Source organism: Trichoplusia ni, chromosome 3 (assembly GCF_003590095.1).
Source record: "Trichoplusia ni isolate ovarian cell line Hi5 chromosome 3, tn1, whole genome shotgun sequence".
Classification (NCBI taxonomy): Eukaryota; Metazoa; Arthropoda; class Insecta; order Lepidoptera; family Noctuidae; genus Trichoplusia; species Trichoplusia ni.
In genome coordinates this window covers 18,964,824-18,984,721 of record NC_039480.1, presented here as the reverse complement: position 1 = coordinate 18,984,721, position 19,898 = coordinate 18,964,824, and the positions used below count along the sequence as shown (strand labels likewise).

The 19,898-nt window shown below is 36.2% G+C and overlaps 1 protein-coding gene across 35 annotated transcripts in view; it reads right to left on the bottom strand.

The window, feature by feature from the left end:
* Positions 1 to 19,654, bottom strand: part of LOC113492251 (mucin-2-like) — a 31,631-nt gene extending 11,977 nt beyond the window's left edge. For 32 of the 35 annotated variants that reach the window (XM_026869651.1, XM_026869654.1, XM_026869649.1 and 29 more), the window contains exons 1-23: positions 19,562 to 19,654; positions 16,024 to 16,060; positions 14,793 to 15,056; positions 14,218 to 14,280; positions 12,504 to 12,557; positions 11,609 to 11,656; positions 9,760 to 9,807; positions 9,145 to 9,240; positions 8,633 to 8,680; positions 8,051 to 8,146; positions 7,294 to 7,341; positions 6,514 to 6,609; positions 5,577 to 5,720; positions 5,086 to 5,133; positions 4,530 to 4,625; positions 3,894 to 4,037; positions 2,990 to 3,088; positions 2,353 to 2,400; positions 1,487 to 1,627; positions 875 to 919; positions 738 to 785; positions 540 to 587; positions 352 to 399 (exon numbers count right to left, since the gene is read on the bottom strand). In XM_026869651.1, the coding sequence (XP_026725452.1) occupies positions 352 to 399; positions 540 to 587; positions 738 to 785; positions 875 to 919; positions 1,487 to 1,627; positions 2,353 to 2,400; positions 2,990 to 3,088; positions 3,894 to 4,037; positions 4,530 to 4,625; positions 5,086 to 5,133; positions 5,577 to 5,720; positions 6,514 to 6,609; positions 7,294 to 7,341; positions 8,051 to 8,146; positions 8,633 to 8,680; positions 9,145 to 9,240; positions 9,760 to 9,807; positions 11,609 to 11,656; positions 12,504 to 12,557; positions 14,218 to 14,280; positions 14,793 to 15,056; positions 16,024 to 16,060; positions 19,562 to 19,600 (1,846 nt within the window). In that variant the 5' untranslated portion in view covers positions 19,601 to 19,654. The remainder of the gene's footprint in view (positions 1 to 351; positions 400 to 539; positions 588 to 737; positions 786 to 874; positions 920 to 1,486; positions 1,628 to 2,352; positions 2,401 to 2,989; positions 3,089 to 3,893; positions 4,038 to 4,529; positions 4,626 to 5,085; positions 5,134 to 5,576; positions 5,721 to 6,513; positions 6,610 to 7,293; positions 7,342 to 8,050; positions 8,147 to 8,632; positions 8,681 to 9,144; positions 9,241 to 9,759; positions 9,808 to 11,608; positions 11,657 to 12,503; positions 12,558 to 14,217; positions 14,281 to 14,792; positions 15,057 to 16,023; positions 16,061 to 19,561) is intronic. The other 3 variants (XM_026869637.1, XM_026869636.1, XM_026869638.1) reach the window with 1 other exon arrangement.
* Positions 19,655 to 19,898: the final 244 nt, after the last annotated feature.

Genomic DNA, 19,898 nt, shown 5'->3' with positions numbered 1-19,898 from the left:
GCTTGTTTTATCTATTTGTGTTGCTACGCATTCAATTCATCATGCCATCTCATTAAGGGTTGTCCTCGTCGCCAGTTTACGTTGGATGGATCCCACTGGGCACATACTTTGGAACGGGAGTTTTCAACGAAGCTTACTAGTGTTATTTTAATTTAATACTCTGTTACATATCAAAGTTGACACATTGTACAATGAAACCAACGAATAATAAAAAATAATTAAGCTCGAAGTAACCAGAGATTGGTGTTAAGTAGTCCCCCAGTGATGGCGCCCACCGTGGGGCAGTTTACAAAAGTGAACCAATCTCCGTATAAGAGGCATGCAGGCCGGTGTTACATAGTTTGTACTTACTTATTTGTCCTGTTGCTCTCTTTAAATCCTTGAGAGCGTCGATGAAGCCTGGAAAAAGATATTTAAAATTTAATACGTGAGCAAAGGTTGCAAGTTCGCGTTACAGGTTAAGTTTGAAACGAGCTTTTCTAATTAGATACTAGATGGCGTTGTGTGAAAGATGTGGAATGTTTTATAAAGGAACTTACTTTCAGTTGAAGTATATTCTTCAATAATTAAAATGGCTTCTTCCAAATCTGCGAAAAAAGAGTAAAATATATATCGTGTTTGTCAATATCACTTTTAACTTTATTAATATCAACTGCATATTCTAGTGACGGTAGATTTACCCAATTGTGTTAGAAAGGAGGGTAATGGTTTTTGTTACTTTAATTATAAATACTTACAGAAAGCCTTGCTGAGTGTGATGATGTGTTCAAAGAATTTGATTACATCTGTGGAGAGAAAAAAAAATGAAAATATTGTTCAAATACATGAATTTTGAATGATGTTTTTTTTTTGTTTAAATCAAAAAGTAACTTACCCATTTCGGTAATAGTGTAAATCAGCTGTATCGATTCGAAGAAATCTGTAAATGTAATATTCCATGTTAGCATTGGGTGACTCTGTGCATGTGACTTGAATGTTTGTAAAACCCTTGTCACAAGGATGGACCTCATTGCGGGATTCGTTTTTTGTTATGAAAGAGATTATTTTATAACGAATATTTTATACGAATAGAACTAAATGTACACAATATTTTCGGTGAACAGAATCGAATCCTGTTTGAATGAAATTAAATTAAGCAACAAGCAATTCCAGGAGGAGCAATGATGGGCATGTATATCAGGCTAACTTATTGCCTATGCATATCAGAACTATCAGAAAATTACATATTAAAACAGTTGCTGGAATTTAGACTTGCAACTATGTGCATAATAATTGAATCTCTGAAACCCTAGTTCACATAAATACTTTGACCTTCATTCAGTCCTAGCTACCGCATTAGGTTAAGTAACCTGTAGTGGTAGATTAGTGTGATAATTAAATAAATAAGAAATTGTATGTTTGTAAAACCCGCGATACAAGGATTAAATTCCTTTCTGCGGGAGTCGTTTTTTTTTAAATAATAATAATTAGAAGTTTATACAGTTACCAGTAGTTTCACACATCTTGACAAGCATGGAGACTGCGACTCGAATGTTTGTAGTATTGGTGACCCTCAAGATAGTCTCAAAGAAGACCAGGATCTCGACCCGAGTGTACTCGTAAACCTTGTCGAAGAATACGAAGATATCTGCAAGGAATTATAGAATTGTGTGTTAGGTCTGGGTGTCTTGTGCATGTGACTTGAATGTTTGTGAACCCGCGGTATAGGGATTCAAATTGTAAGTGTGAGAGTCGAAGAAAAAGTATCTTCCAAGTTTTATTTTCCGTTTTATTGTGCTTAAAATGCTTCTTAGATTTTGAATTAAGATAAGATCAAGTCAATTTTACGTCATAACGCCAAACCCACTGTACGCGACGTGTTAGTTCGATCTCGTAGGACAAGCGTTTGTGTGATCCACGAATGCTTGTCCTGAGTCTGGGTGTCTTGTGCATGTGACTTGAATATATTATATGAAAACCGCGACACAAGGATTAAAACCCTCAGTACTGGAGACGTTTTTCTTCCTCCCTTACTTTTATCATCTGTTTTTTTTTACGACGGTCCTGTTGTGGTTAGTGACCTAGTGGTTAGTGACCCTGACTGTTATACCGGAGGTCGTGGGTTCGATTCCCGCCCAGGACAAATGTTTGTGTGATGAGCATGATCATTTGTTCTGGTGTCTGGGTGTAATTTATCTATAATATGTATGTATTTAGAAATATATAAGTAAGTTTAACAGTTGTCTGGTTACCATAACACAAGCTCTGCTTAGCTTGGGATCAGATAACTGTGTGTGAGTTGTCCCAGGATATGTTTTTTCAGATAATATTTCTGATTGTATAAAAGGGAATAGGATCATCTCTCTTACTTACCTCTAATGTTTGAAACCGAGATCAGGACTTGCCAAGCTTCTTTGATAGCTGAAAAATTGAAAACATGTGGATATTAAGTAAAATTGTATTACAAAACACATTTGATACCACTTCTTTGACTATGAGCGTATATCAGGTGATATTTGTTAGGATTATTAATTAAATTTATCGTAATATGAAAGAATATTAAGTTTAATGATATCACTTAGGAAACTAAATTATTTTTTATTTAATTAATTATTATTTAGTAGATATTGAATCTAAAAGTATTTCCAAACTTATATCAATTTTTTTTATTCAAATTAGGCTACTAAGTAGCACTTTCTGAAGGTCAGATTACATTGGACAGCACCCAGTTTCGCCCACCCGTCACTTCCTAAGTGCTTTTGCTGTGAGAGAAGAAACAGAGCAACAAACTCCCCAGCAGCACGCTGTCATTCCCATTACAAAATTACTATTATTATTATACAGAACCATAACAAAATAAGTGTGTAATATGACCTTTTTACCTATTTTTTATTTCGTATTCACATTAATTCTAATATAGTCTTAAAATATTGACATCAGAAATAGTTTCTACTGAAAAACTCTGAATATGAAGACAAAAAAACAAAAAATCATTTAAAATCCAACTTACATTTAGTTCCAGTAATAGATATCACTCTCTTAAAGAAATGAATGAGATCCTCATGCCCTGATTTGATCCTTATTTGTTCCAAAATGTCCAAGACTGTCACTGTAATAAAGAAAATATTCAAGAAAACTGTTATAGTCAAATAGAAAGCGTGACTGTACGGATAGACAAGTCGCCACGCCAAACCCACTGAGCGCGACGTGTTAGTTCGATCTCGTAGGACAAGCGTTTGTGCGATCCACGAATGCTTGTCCTGAGTCTGGAGTCATGTGACTTGAATCAATGAATGTTTGTGAAATCCAAGAAACAAGGACAAAAATCTTTAGCGCTTGAGTCGTTTAAAAAGTAGGACTAAGAAAAAAAATCTTCTATCAGATCATAAGATAGGAATAGATAAAAACGATCCTATTTGTTAATCAAATCCAGTGTAGCATATTTTGTCCAAATCCGATAAGTGATTTTTGCGTGGAAGACTAACAAACATTCATTCATACACACAAACTTTCGCGTCTATAACATTTAGAATGTTTAGGCCTGATTTTTAAATCGCCAGATAACTTTTATTCGACGAATATGTTTGACAGCTTTTGTACAGAAACTAGCTTTTCGCCCGCGCCGATGTCGGCTATATCGCGTTTCCAAGAGAACTCCTCAAAAGTCCGGGATAAAAACAAAAAAATCCTATGTTCTTTCTCACGGTCAAATCTATTTCTGTAAAAATTTCATTAAAATCAGTTCAGTGGTTTACACGTGAAAGCGTAACAGACAGACAAAGTTACTTTCGCATTTATAATATTAGTAGGGATAGTAGGGATAAGTCAAACGGCCATATTTATTCCTCAGATAAATGTTAACTAATTGATAAATCGGCCCTTAACCAATCAATTTCTCAAAGTGTTAAACTTACTGGACTTCTCCGTTAGCTCTTGGATGACGTAGGAAGCCTCCCTAATGTCTCTCGTCTGCGTCACATCCAGGAGAGAGTTGAGGAAGTACAGAGCATCCTGTTTCTTAGTCACCTTGTTGATCTTGTGGACCACTTGGATAATATCTGGAAGATGATAACAGATAGTTAGTTTTTGATTTTCTTGCTCACAGCATTCGAGAGTAGTTTGAGATTTTTCGTAGAGTAGAAGAATCGATCAAGTGTAAGACAGACGGACTGCAATCGGACTGCAAGTTTCGTTTTCAGTTTTGTTGCAGTCGTGTCAACTGCATTCAAACTGCAATTTGCGAATGGATTGCAGTTGAGTCTGTCGTGAAAACGGTTGGATGACAAATAAATTGGTGGGTAGGTATCCTCAAATTTATTTCTCATCCACCAACAAACAGTGAAACCTTAACTTCGATCTTTATTTTTCCATGTTTTTATACTCCAATTTTCTTTTATTTATCGTTCTGGTTGGAGTCTGAAATTTTCAAGGACGCTTCAAACCCGAAGCATAAAAACTTTCGCGTAGATCGATCTTATTATCGAATTACAATTGACTGAAAATAAAATGGCCTTAATTTATATATTTGTATATATGAATAGCTAACTTACTGTCGCTTCCAAATACATCCAAGAACAATCTCTGCAGCGTCAGCATGTTGTCACAGCCTCCGATCTTGTAGAAGTTCTCAATGATGACTCTCAGACCTGAAAAACAGAGAGGAATAAATAAAAGTTGATTCTCATTTTAGATCATCATCAGCAGACCATATTCGTCCACTGCTGAACATTTTTTTTTCCTAGCCTACTGTGTCCCACTGCTGGGCAAAGGCCTCCCCCAAATCCTTCCACGACTCTCTATTCTGGGCCGCATGGAACCAGCCTGCGTGGTAAGCATTAAGGTCGTCTCGCCACCGCTTCCTAGGTCGCCCACGACGACGCCGTCCAACCGTTGGCTCCCACAGTGTGGTGACTTTGGCCCAACGATCGCTGTCCATGCGGTTAACATGACCCGCCCAATCCCATTTTAACTGTTGGACATAGGCCTCCCCTATTGCACGCCATTTTAGATGCTTCTGGATAAAACTTGAGATCTGTGACTTTCCAGTTCTGCGGACTATCCACTTAACTTCACTTTATTAAATTAGTCAATAATTGTTTTACTCACTTGATCTATGTAAGGACTGTGTCAGCTCTTCGATGGCGTACTTAATTTCTGAAATAGAAAAAGAAATGCAAATTTACATGGTTACATGGTTGAACACGTCTCAAATCTTATAATAACTAGCCGATGATGCCAGCAGCTTCAAGAAAATGATCCCACAGGAATATTAAATCGGGATAAAAACTATCCTATGTCTTAATCATCATGATCTCAGCCTACAGCTTCCCACTGGACATGGGCCTCTCCGTACGTTCTCCAGCGCGACCGGTACATTCCCACCTGCATCCAACGAGACCGAGCTTTCACCAGGTCGTCGGTCTATCTGGCAGGTGGCCGTCCCACGCCGCGCTATGTCTTAATCCTAGCTATAAACTATCTTCCTACAAAGTTTCGTCTAAATCCGTTCAGTAGTTTTCGCATGAAAGAGGAACAAACATCCTTACACACAAACTTTTGCGTTTATAATATTAGTGGGATAGTATTAAATAACTTACGAGTCTGTTTCGTCAGAGTTCTGAGCAAAAGAACGCTCTCGTCGAATGATTTGGTGTTCAGCATACGGTTGCAGGCTGTGATGGCTTCTCCAATGTCAGTTGTCCTGGTTGATAAGATCAGGGCGTTGAAGGCTCCTCTCAAATCTGAAATTAGACAGGAAGTATTAAGATGGAAGAATTTGAACAATATTGTACCAAAATGAGGCAAAATGGGGCATTGTTTTTAAAAGAACGACTCCCGCATTAAGGAACTTTATCCTTGTGTCGCAGGGGTTTTACAAACATACAAATCACATGAACAAAGACACCCAGACTCAGTACAAGCATTCGTGGATCACACAAATGCTTGTCCTACGCGGGGATCGAAACCTCGAAACGTCCGCGCATAGTGGGTTTGGTGTGGTGACCCACTCGGCTATCCGTGCAGTGATGAGATCAAAGTGCAGCAGCATTTTGATCTCAGTTTTACCGGTTGTCAAAGACGACGGTCTAAGCCGTCTTTAAACACGATTTTTGTATGGTAAAGCACAACCTGAGTTTCAATTGTAGACCTCTGATTTGACACAACATACCTATGAACAATTTTCAGGTGTGCTGTTTTCACACTGTTATCCCTAGCCGTTTTAAAAATTGATTAAACATGCTATGCGCATATGAGCTCAAAAAGACATTAGTGCATCGATTCGAACCTAAGACTTTAACTTTATGGTTATAAATAGACATTGGTTCGTTAATTTGAACCTAGGACCTTTCGTCTACAGGTTCTCGCAAGGCTAAAATAGGGTGCTTGTTTAAAAGATCCGGTCTGTTAGGGCTTCAAGACCCTGAAGTTAAGAAACAGCTATCAGAATTTCAGATATTGCTATATTTGCTATCCATCTTTTACTAATTCCAGTTACATTTTTAGACAACAAAAACAATTTGTTTAATCACTTACCTAATTCAGGAATAAGAACCTTCAGGAGCTTTATGAACGCGGGTGATCCGACACCTCCGGTTAGCTTGTCAATCTCAATCTGGACACCGAGAATTCCTGAAAAACACAATAATATTAATTAATTTAAGTACTTATTATTTTTGTAAAAACATGGTGAATCGAGAACAAAGAACAAATATTTTTTATAATAAATAAATGCGGACAACATCACAAACATTGTTCTGAACCCAAAGTAAGTTGCTAAAGCACTTGTGTTATGGAGTTCAGATACAACCAAAGGTATCACAAACACCCAGACCCGAGGCAATGTAGAAATGTAATTTTTTACATTGACCCAACCGGGGATCGAACCCAGGACCTCAGAGCTAGCGACACCTTGAAACCGGTGCGTACGCCACTCGACCACGGAGGTCGTCAATTCTTGTTGTTTAATCAATAATAATGGATAGGATTTTTCCTTTTGTCACGCAAATATAAATCGAGTATACTGAAAGGAATTTATTTATGACGTCACTTGTGAAGGTATAATAAGCCTTGGGAGGTACTTCAAAATCCTGTTCTCCTTATCTTTAAAGGATTTCATTTCATAATTGTCTTTTTGTTTAGTTAAATGCAAAAACACAGAGGGAGAGAGAAGAGAGAAGAAAATAAGTCGCCGTCCTTTTCCCCGTAACATTATCGATATATTAAAAATATATCTCCTTATAACACGGACATAATTATTGTTTTTTTTTATCAAATTACGATGACACTAAAAATAAGAAATGTTTCATGTCTTACCGCTGTTATGCGATACATGTCTGAAGTAGTCAGCGATGCCGTGAGGATCTGAAAACGGAAAATAATGATTATTATAAAAAATATTAATCGAAAAATATAAAGCCTTTGAAAACATAAAAGTAGAATTAATTTGGTGACTCACTAGCTCAAAAATGGAATCTGATAGGCAGTTAGAGGCAACACCAGTGAGATAGGCTAAGGGTGTAGAGAGGTGCGACACCGATTTCATCGCGGGTCATAGACTCGGAGCGGGTTTCCTCGTTATTACGCCATTAGACACTTCCACCCCCGAGCATATAGCTCTAGCAACCCCTCTCTAGCCAGCCAGTTAAGGCAAGAAAGAGCTGAGGGTCCCCATAAAGAGTGACCCCCTGGGGCATTCAGGTTCCGTTGCGTCGCTACTCACAAACAGCTCGCCACAAGCTTCCCTGCGGATGTATGCTCCTACATATACCTTCAATAAATGTATCTACTGAATTCTACTGGCTTGTTGGCCAAGTGGCCCTGACTGCTATACCGGAAGTGGTGAGTTCGATGCCCACCCAAGGCAAATGTTTGTATGATGAGTACGGTCATTTGTTCTGTGTCTGAGTGTAATTTATATATATATTTAGAAATATATAATTATCAGTTGTCTAGTACTCATAATACAAGTTTTGCTTGGTTTGAGACTAGATGGCGTTCTGTGCAAGTTGTCTCATATCATATTAAATATTTTATTTCAATTAAAAAGCATTTTAACGTAATTAATACTTGCCTTTCTCTCCAGAAATCTTCTGTAGTGTCTCGAGAACGCTGTCGAAGTCGTCATGGCCAAACAGAGGCTTTAGAATAGCGAAGCCGCGAAGTACATCTGTAATTATATAATTAATTTGAATTATTCCACGTTTTTATACACTCACTTTTCTTGTTTGTTTGTCGTTCCGGTTGGATTGTTGCAACTCAATTTTGAGGCACTTCCCGATAAGCTAGCAGGCTGAAATTTTCAGGGTAGCTTCAAACCCGATGGCAATGCTATTTACAACTATAAAACGGCTACACCGATTTTGAAAAAAATTGAATGGAGTGACATTTCAAAACGTGGGTTTTTAGATGCTAAAAATCTATTAATTATTTTATTATTTTGTTGTTTCAATAGGTTGTCAAGATAACCGAGAGTTTACCTTTGAATTACTCAGGTCACCACGCTAGTTTCGATCGATACCCGCGTGAGGCAAGGATTCGTGTGATCTACGAATGCTTGTCCTGAGTCCTCAGTGGGTTTGGCGTGGTAACCTCAAGCTCTACTTGCAGTTAAAAGCTAGTAGTTAATTAATATGATTAATTGAATAAAACTTACTGTCTTCATTAGTGATAAGTTTCACGAGATCCACCATGATGCTAATGTCTGAAAATTAAAAATACAAACGTTAATAATAAATCAAGCCTCTGTATATTGGAGCTGTGTCCAAGTGCACGCCTTTAAAAATGACCGGGTCTGTTCTCATGAAGTTATTCCGTGAAACAAAAGAAATCAAGATATTGGATTAATTAACATAGTCACATAATTAAAACAGTCTTGGTCTAATAATAACTAAAAACCTTCATACATACATACTGACAGATCAAACTCAGTTTTTTTTTGAGCTATAAAACCATCTCCTAAATGTAAAAAATACTTTTTTGAAAACCGCATCCAAATCGCTTTAGCCAAACGCGAGATAATCGCGGACAAACATACATACATACAAACAATCGAACTGAGAACCTCCTTTTTTTGAAGTCGCTTAAAAATGATCGTGAACAAGTACACAAATCAATGAATTACAGTTTAAGCTAATCTTTATAAAAAGTATAGTAAATTATACTTACGAGGTGTATCACCCATGAGCTTTAAAAAGTCGATGACAAAAGCCCATGATCTGGAACCCTTTGACTTCTTCAAGAAGTCAAAGATTTTGCGCTCATCTGCAAGAGGAATAATAAATTGAAATTCCGATAAAATACACCCTTAAGTGCTAAACTGTCTTCGTCAATAAAGTATTAAATTAAATCTGTTTAGTCCGTCAGACAGATTTCCGAAAAATATTGAATACTTACGTATTTTTCATTTAATTACAATATTAAAAAGTAAGGAAGATACAAACATTAAAAACCACTTAAGTTTTGTAGTGGCGGCTAAAAATATCACTTGTTAAAAAGCGTACTGGTAAGTGACGTCACACGACATGTTAAATCACTGTAAGTATCCCCTTAATTTTTTGTTTACGAAATAAATGAAAAATACGTATCTAAATGGTTTGCGAATTTGTCTGACGGGATAAACAGTTATTTTCTTTGTCAAATGGGTTATTTAAAGTGGTTATATAATTTATTAACAGTTCGGTTGTCCTTGTGACTTTCATAGCAATATAGTATGATTAATCATTGATATTGGTACCGTTTTAACTTTCTTTAAAAAATCTTAATGAATAGGTATATACTTACGTGTGATCCCTGTTACCGATTGGATATATTTAATGGCATTGGATTCATCTGAAATGGAAAAAAAATATGCATTAACACAAGCAAATTGAATATAAATATTAACTCATACTTATAATATAAAGAGGTAAAGTTTATAACGTCGTATGGCGGTAACATTTGGAATTGAACCTACTGACCAATAGGCTACAGATTTCTTTCTGCTTTCGATTCGTCTCTGGGCCCGAATTCCTCTATTTACAGGCCGATTAATTAATGGAAATTGGATTAAATTGACACTAATAGCATTTCATTATTGGGAAATTATTGTAATGACACTGAGTGTTCGGCGCCATACTGAATTTCCAATTGTATAGGCGAAATGCTTGGGAGAAAACGAATAGTGTCAAATCATCAGCCATTGTAAATTGCGGAATTGGGGCACTGAAACTGGGGTCGGCTTCCAGTCTAACCGGATCCAGCTAAGTACCAGTGTTTTACAAGGAGCGACTGCCTAACTGACCTCCTCAACCCAGTTACAGACAACACGATACCCCTTAGTCAGACTGGTTGTCAGACTTTCTAGCTTCTGATTAACCGTAGCGACTGTCAAAGACGTATGAATAACAGCCGGGACCCACAATTTAACGTGCCTTCCGAAACACGGAGGAACTCATCATGACAAACATGACACCCATATACGGACCGACCGTGTCAAACGTAGCTTAAAATTGGATGTAAATTAAGATTATGTTATTTACTCTGTCAGGGGTAATTATATTGCTAACCTAAACAGTTTAAAAAGACAGAAAAAAAAAACATAATTTTCTAAATTTTTTGTTCTGGTTCAAAAAACAAAACTTTTCCACATGCTTCCAATTACATTAATTTCGTACTATTGATTCAAGTGCGCATACCGGCCTCGCAACACCATTTGTACAAATGTGTTTTAACAAATAAGTGATATTAATTACACCTACCAAGTGATTAGTAGTTTAATTTAATTATTACGAATTATCTAATTTTGTTGAGAAGCTAAGCTGTAACGGCACAAATTGATCGATCAGTTTAAGTTACAATTGATAAGGTCGGTCCGTGGATGGGTGACCGTCTATATCATAACGAGTGCCTCAGTGTGACACAAATCATTAATTTTTTATCTTAGTAGTTTTTATTTGATGCAGTTTGAATGTTTTTGTTGTTATAATTATAATTTGTCAAAATTGTTGGGATTTATTAACCTTTTGGTGGTTTATATGTTTACAATTTGTACACCAGTAATGGTAGAATACAAGATACTTATTTATAATATGTAAACCCTTAATGTACTGTTTTCTAACAAATAAATTTATCTTTCTTTCCAATAATTAAGCCAAACTAATAGCATGGAAGTTATACAACTATGGATCTACTTAATCGAAAAACTCAGAAGATAAATTAACAGTGAACTCAAATACACAAAAAAATAACTCCGTTGCAATATCTTCTATATTTTCTTTAAAAGAAGAAAGGAGGCTAAATTGAAAAAACCTCATTATTTAAACCGTTACAAAAAGTAAATCCTACTACTATTATACAGGCGAAAGTTTGTAAGTATGGATGTATGGATGTTTGATACTCTTTCACGTAAAAACTACTGAATGGATTTGAATGAAACTTTACCACAATATAGCTTATACATCAGAATAACACATAGGCTACAATTTTTGAGGTTTCTAATGTGAGGTCGTAAAAAAACACATTTTTTGCGCTTACATTGCAAACGCTGACTGAATCCTACAAGATAGATAGAAGGCAGGTATAAATTATAACTTATATCTTCTAACCACGCGGACGAAGTCGCGGGCAACAGCTAGTAAAATCATATATTTACCGTGATGTCCAGTCAAATGGTGTAAAAGAGCGCTTGCTTCTTTGTTATCTGAAAATATTACAAATAAATTAAGTATGTAGAAAAACAAATAAAATCAAATCGACTCGCTCAGCCATGATTAAGGACTCTGGTTGGGTCCGAAACTAGTCGGGCAACTCCGATAAATACACGCTTGAGTAAACCGTTACATCATTTAATAATGAATCATTCTCATGATAGTTACTATCAAAATATTTAACTGCTAAACTATAAAAGAGTTTTTGAAAAAAACACCGTTGTTTTTGAAAACAATTCGAGTGTTGTCTCGCTTCTAAAACTTCAACAGCCTTAAGAGGTGGCGGATGGAGAGGCAATAATTATATTCCATAACTTTCACACAACGCCATCTAGTCTCAAACTAAGCAAAGCTAGTATTATAAGTACTAGACAACTGATAAGCATACTTATATATTTCTAAATACATACATAATATAGATAAATTACACCCAGACACAGAAAAATTGATCATGCTCATCGCACAAACATTTGTCCTGGGTGGGAATCGAACCCACGACCTCCGGCAAGCAGTCAGGGTCACTAACCACTAGACCAACAGGCGATTTAATCACGACCTTACTGGGGGTGTCGCTAAGATACGTTTTTAAAGTCAACAGCAACTTGTTTCACCAAACATTCTAGCAAATCTAAATATAAGAGGAAGTTTTTAAGGCCTTGGTATCGAACCAAGGACCTTGCATATAGCAGGTTTCAATGCACCTTTAAGCTAGCCCACTGTGTCCCACTGCTGGGTAAAGGCCTTTCCTAAATCCTTCTCTTCTGCCCTGGGCCTCATAGACCCAGTCCACGCGGTAAACTGTCAAATGAATGCATCTAGATGCAAATAAAGATGACTTACTCTTGTGTTGTAGAATTTCTTTCATTTGTTCCGAAATGACGTGCTCAGTTGTAACTGAAAAGTAAAAAGATTCAATCAAAATCAAAATCAGAAGTCGTTTATTCAAATTAGGCTACTAAGTAGCACTTTTTGAAGGTCGGATTACATTGGACAGCATCCAGTTTCGCCCACCGTTCACCGCTTCCTAAATGCTTTTGCTGTGAGAGAAGGAACAGAGCAACTAACTCCACAGCAGCACGCTGGCTTCCCGTTTAAACAATATTTTATTTAGCTATTGATTTGCTGTTATTCCTAATCTAATATATAAAATTCCCATGTCACGATGTTAGTTACCGTACTCTTCCGAAACCACTAAACCGATTTATACCAAATTTTATATGCGTATACATCTAATATATAAAATTCCCGTGTCACGATGTTAGTTACCGTACTCTTCCGAAACCACTAAACCGATTTATACCAAATTTTATATGCGTATACATCTAATATATAAAATTCCCGTGTCACGATGTTAGTTACCGTACTCTTCCGAAACCACTAAACCGATTTATACCAAATTTTATATGCGTATACATCTAATATATAAAATTCCCGTGTCACGATGTTAGTTACCGTACTCTTCCGAAACCACTAAACCGATTTATACCAAATTTTATATGCGTATACATCTTCTAATATATAAAATTCCCGTGTCACGATGTTAGTTACCGTACTCTTCCGAAACCACTAAACCGATTTATACCAAATTTTATATGCGTATACAGTAGGTCTGAGAATAGAACAACATCTATTTTTCATACCCCTAAGTGTTAAGGGTTGCCCACACTAAAAAAAAATATTTTATTTTTTGGACTAAATTGTTTGTTTTTATTTTTTTTATAATGTGGCATTAAAAATACATACAACTAGAAATAAAACTATTCGGCAAAACAACGTTTGCTGGGTCAGCTAGTAATATAAAAAAGAAAGTTTGTTAGTACGAATAGATGTTTGTTCCTCTTTCCGGCAAAAGCTGCTGAGCGGATTTTGTTGAAATTTGCTTCGCAGGTAGGTTATGACCCGGTTTGACACATATGATAGTTTATAATATCCCTATTTTGTGTTCTGGTGGGATCATTTGCGACTTGTAGAGGAGCCGGTGGCAACAGCCAGTTGCTAATAAGAAAAGTGGGGTCCATATTTTTCCGCAAATAACTTGCGAATTGGTCCATATCGCATTTTACAGTATAATAATTTAATTGAAAAATTTCATTATTTTCACACACAGTATTCAATAGTTCTGAATCTACTTTGGGTTCTTCATGTCTTTTTTTCTAGGGGAGAGAAAAATCATTTCATTTTATATTAAAGTTCTCAACAAGGCCTCTGCATGTTGGACCTGTGTCCCCGTGCACGTCTTTAAATAGTACCGGGTCTCTTCTCATGAAGTTATCCCGTGAATGAAAAGAGCCGTGGCAGCAGCCTTTATACTTCCCACTGCTGGGCATATCACGATGTTTTCCTTCACCGTTCAGTGGTGTCTTAGATTAATTAAGAAAGTACATATGACTTTGAAAAAGTAACGTTGGTGCTTTGCCTGCGTTGGGATCGAACCAGCACCCCATGCATACAAATCCATGCATAGAACCGCAAGGCTATCACGAAAACTTAACTATTCATAACCTTAAATACTAATAATTGTATGTTTTAATAAAATGCAAATTTAAAAACTCACTTTCTTTCTTGCTGTTAATGATTCTTCGTACGAAATGCCATCCATCAGTTTGATTTAAATTTTCTAAAACAAAAAATGGAAATTAAAAAATGTACTTATAGAAAAATCTTCATAAAACATTAACATAAAGAAATTCTCATGTCACAGTGTACGTAATTGAACTCCTTCGAAACGGATTAAAAGATTCTCATGAAATCTTGTTTCTATATTGGGTGGGTCTGAGAATCGGACAACATCTATTTTTCATAACCCCATTTTTTCCCCCTGGAACTCATAATCCCTACTCGCTAGTATTTATAAAAATGATAGCCTGTTACTGTCCCCAATAATTTTTATGTGATTGGTAAAAAAAGCAATTTTAAAAATTTCTTTAATGCTAGCTGATTCGGTGAACTTCGATCTTTGAGCCGAGTTGTAAATCTAAACTAGCCAGGGCGCAACTCAAACGGTTACAAAAACGAAACATTAAAATCGGTCTAGTCATTTAGGAGCAGTTCAGTAACACACATACATACAGAACAGATACATACAGCTTTATAAAGTATTGTTATTTTATTTTTTCGTAATAAACTCACCAGCAATTTCCTTCAGTTTATAATGCTTCCTTCTCTTCTCAACCCATTCTTCTAACTTATCCTCTTCTGAGGATGAAGAAGAAGAAGAAGAAGAAGACTTTATAGAAGATGAAGAACTAGAACTTGAAGTACTGGAGCTGGATTTCTTGGAGGCCTTGGTCTGCGATGATGTGGTGGAAGTGTAGCTAGATGGTAGCTTCTTCAAGAGGCGGTGTTCGCCTGCCGTTCTTGTGTTTTCATTTTCTTCTGCGTTCTCGCCTTTGGCTGTGAGAGCAGAAATAATATGATGATCATCATCATCCTAGCCTTTTCCCAACTATGTTGGGGTCGGCTTCCAGTCTAACCGGATTCAGCTAAGTACCAGTCTTTTACAAGGAGCGACTGCCGATCTGACATCCTCAACACAGTTACCTGGGCAACGCGATACCCCTTAGTTAGACTGGTTGTCGGACAATGTAGGAGCTTCCGTCCACCCGTAATTATCAAAGATGTGTAAATAACAACCGGGACCCACAATTTAATTAAATAAGATATTTAATCATGCAAAATATTTTTTTGCACAGAATTATAGACCGATTATAGGTTAAGTTAACCACTAATTTTTTTGTCATCAATGCTGGGTACAGGCCTACCATGAAGAAAATTAGAAGCACTGATCACCACGCTAGCTCACTGCTGGTACCAGATTCCAATATTTGTAATCCAGGTTTCCTCACGATGTTTTCCGTCACCGTTTGTCAGTGGAGTCTTAGAATAATTAAAAAAGAACATATTGGTTTTAGTCAGCGTTGGATTCGAACCAGCGACCTCTTGAATACGACCATAAGGACACCACTTCGTTTTTTGTTTAGCCCTTAATGTCTCACTACAGGGCAAAGGCCTCCCTTAGATTTTTCCACTCTGTCCGGTCTATTGCTCTTTCCATCCATTTTTTATATGCATCCAGATCGGGGCTTTCCTCGTCACCGCTTTATGTTGGATGAATCTAACTGCGCAGTACTTTGGCCCAGGAGTTATCGGACAACCCATTCCAAATAGACAGCTTTGAGACCAACGTCAGCGATTTGAGATTTAGAACGCAGTTTTACTGTTTCGTATTCGGTCAGTCAGTTTAACTCCTAACATACTGCGTTTCATGGCTCCGCTGGCAAACTCCGAGGGCAGAAATTTGATGTTTCGTCAAATATTTATAATATGTTCTTGTGTTCTAAATAATTAATTATAATCTTACCAGAGCGCTGTTGGGCATCTGTTAGCGCCGCTTGGACCTGTAATTATCAATGAAATACGTTAAGTAACTATTAAGTAGTGTTTCTATACAGTCTATCAGGGGCTGTCACTTGCCGGGCTAGCCGGATTGTCCAAAAGGATTACCGCGGCCCCGGTACAAGAAGCGCAAAGGAATGAGTATGGATGCGTTTTAGTCAGTAGGAGTCTGACACTTAACAAACATGCTTTTTCCACGCGGGGATCGAACCCGCGATACGTCGTGCTGAGTGGGATTGGCGTGATGACATCAACCACTTGACTATATATAAAACATCCTAGCCTGTTCCCAACTATGTTGGGGTCGGCTTCCAGTCTCACCGGATGCAGCTAAGTACCAGTGTTTTACAAGGAGCGACTGCCTATCTGACGTCCTCAATCCAGTTACAGACAACACGATACACCTTAGTTAGTCAGACTTTCAAGCTTCTGACTACCCGTAACGACTGTCGAAGATATTTAAATAATAATAATAATAAATAACATAATATAATATCTGTTTGTTTCCCTAATAAAATAAAATAAAATAAAACAGCCGGGACCCACAATTTGACATGCCTTCCGAAACACGGAGGAACTCGTTATGACAAAGATGATCACCCATCTGCGGACCAACCGCGTCAAGATAGCATAACTTATGATCTAGTCACTTATGCAGTTATAACTTAGCCTATATAGGTATACACAAGGAAAAAAGTCTGGTAATGTCACCTGACAGTCTGCAAAATATGGCAGAACGGAGTCAGCACGTGTCTACTTGCAATTAATTTAAATAATTAAGAAATATTAAGTTTCTTAAAATATTCTTTTCATATTTGTTCATCTGCAATTATTGATGTTAATGAGTTTTTCTCGTTTTATTTACTCCTAATTAGATATGTAGATAATGTTGCCATGTGATCTTGGTATGAATATTAATTTAAACTTTAACCGGCTGCTGTTTTAAAAGAGGGTTGTGTGTATAACGTAGTTGCGAAACTTGGTGGGATTATGAATTCTATTTTAGTGTATAGAATCAAATAAGTTTTGGTTAAAAAGCATTGGTGTAGGTACAACGAGTTAAAAATGTGCTCTTCTTGTAAAACTACGACTACCGTCAAACAAGCCAACTTTGCCAATCAAGGTATCTTTGCCCCAAAAGCAATTTATAAACAAATCCTCTTAAATAAGAATCAATTTTAGTTTTATGGTAACATTTATAATCATCTTTCCACCCAAATAATAAATATTGCCTAAAGAAAACTAAAATTGTTTCTTATATTAGAGGATTTGCTTATAAATTGTTTTTGGGGCAAAGATACCTTGATTGGCAAAGTTGGCTTGTTTGACCGGTATTTGATGCCAGTTTTTTGTTGTTGTTGATATTTCAGATACTTACTTACTTCAATATAAATAAATATACCAATATTGAAAAAAAGAAGAGTTTGTTTAAACACGCTAATCTCAAGAGCCACTGGATCGATTTCATCATTTCTATGTAGACAGCCTATTTATTGAGAAAGGCTTCAGGCTATAGAAACTCACGCTATCATCAATAGACGCAGAGCAGCAATGAGAAAGGTTACAAAAAGAAAGAGATTTTTTTAATTAAATTAATTGTTAGAGTTACTTAAAAATCATATATGACTTAATTGTATCTCATAAAAAGTTCTGAAAAACGTCCACGTCATCATTATGTTTATTTTTTAAAGTTAACTAAAATTATTAACACTGAAACATCTCTTATTTTCAAAGGTGAATTTTCATATTGTCCTTATCGTTATCAAAATAAATACATTTCAACGTTACTAATAATTTTGGACAAAGTTGCCCTTCAAATAATTTAATTTCAGAGAACAACTTAGAAAATATCAAAAATATTTAAAATTCCTACCTTATAATCTATGTTACATCATAGACACGTGAACGAAGTCGCGTGCAACAGCTAGTTTATTTAAATAAATATATATTCTTTTGTAACGTCATCTCGACAAACAAGAATTATTCAAAAACGGTCTTAATTATATTGGTGCAAGAGTCTTCTATTTGTTTATTAATAATAAAACTGTTTTAAATTATTATACGTTGCTCTTGCACATGTTACTAAACCGGTCAAGTGGGAACTGACTTGCGAGGGAGGGCTCAGTATAAATATGCTGAAGAAAAACTAATTTAAAAAAAAATTGGTCACCCATCAAGTCAATGACCGTACGAAGCGCTTCTTACCCGATTTTGTTTTTTTAGTTTATTGTGTTGGCGACTGTCAGTTATTTATTATTTATTTTTGTAGGTATTACAATCACGTTTTCTTAAACGGTATCTTGAAATATATGACCCAGAAAACCATTTGCACGGTTTATCTGATTTTTGTCATATTTATGTTATAGCGACAACAAAACCTGTTTCACCATTTTCGTTAAACCCAAAAAAATGCAGTAGCCATAACTATTTATGGCTATAGACAGGCAGAAATGTCTTCTTTATTTTGGTAAAACTAATAAAGAAATGAAAAGCTCCCTTTAAATGAGAACAAACTCTAAGAGCCTGTTACAAAATCACTGATTAAAACTGAAAAAATTAAAAAAAATTGACTTTGTATGAAAAACCTGTCAAGTTATTTAACGGGAACTTATGTGGCGGTGGTGAAACAGGCCCTAAACAATGAATTTTAATGAAATTAGCCACACATTGCAATTCCTGTAAACCAGGGTCCCAATTCTACTGTTTACAATAGCCGATGAATTCATGAAAATTGGCCCAAAATTACACTTTTCCTGTTCTCCCAGGATCTCTTCCCAGGATCAACAATGATAACTAACGAAGAACACCGAAACACTTAAGTTCGGCGAGTCCAGAAACTATTGACTGTCTTGGAGCCCGCAACGAAATAAATCAGAAATAGCAAATAAGAATAGGAACAAATATATTTTAACAATTTTAAAAAACACACGTTATTTTAAAGGTTTGAAATTATAATTTGATGTAAGTCGTATTTATGTAAGTATATATAAGTAACGGTAAAAGGCTTCTTAATTAACACCAAAAATAAACAATTAACAAAAGTATTTAGTAACAGTTTAATCACGCGCATTTATCAGGATCACTGGACTAGTTTCGGACCCAACAGTAGTCTTTAATCATGAGAAAATGGCGTTGTTCATCATAAAGCGTTATTTAATAATAAACAATTACGAATCTGATACGAAAGTTATCACAACATATTTTTTCATATATCCCACTGTGTCCCACTGCTGGGCAAAGGCCTCCCTCAAATCCTTACACGATTCTCTATCCCGGGCCACATGAAACCAGCCCACGCGGTAAGCATTTAGATCGTCACCCCAATAATTTACCAAGTCAAATATTATTAAATGATGCAACGGTTTACTCACGCGTATTTATCGGGCTCGCCCGACTAGTTTCGGACCCAACCGGAGTCCTTAATCATGAGCTGATATTGACGTCATCATTTAATAACGAATCACGATAGTTATTATAAAAATTAAATAATAAATAGGACTTACGGTAATCAGAGCCAAAATTATTCCAATAATTATTCGCATTTTTTGAACACACGTCCCTGTGGACAGATAAATACTATCTGTTATCCACTGCGCATTCAACGCCAAGTGTACAAGATTTATATATTATTAAAAAACAAATAGAAACCAACTGTATAAACTCCGAATTATTTTTCCTTACAACGAAATTTCGCGTGACGTGGTTATTTCAAATAAATTGGCATGTTTATTAGCAATTTTTTTGGGTTATTTGTATGATTTTTTTTTTGTTTAAAGTTTTAATTGTACAGGAGGTCGAATGACGTACTCACACCATCCCTTTTAGCATAGTCGCGGTTTC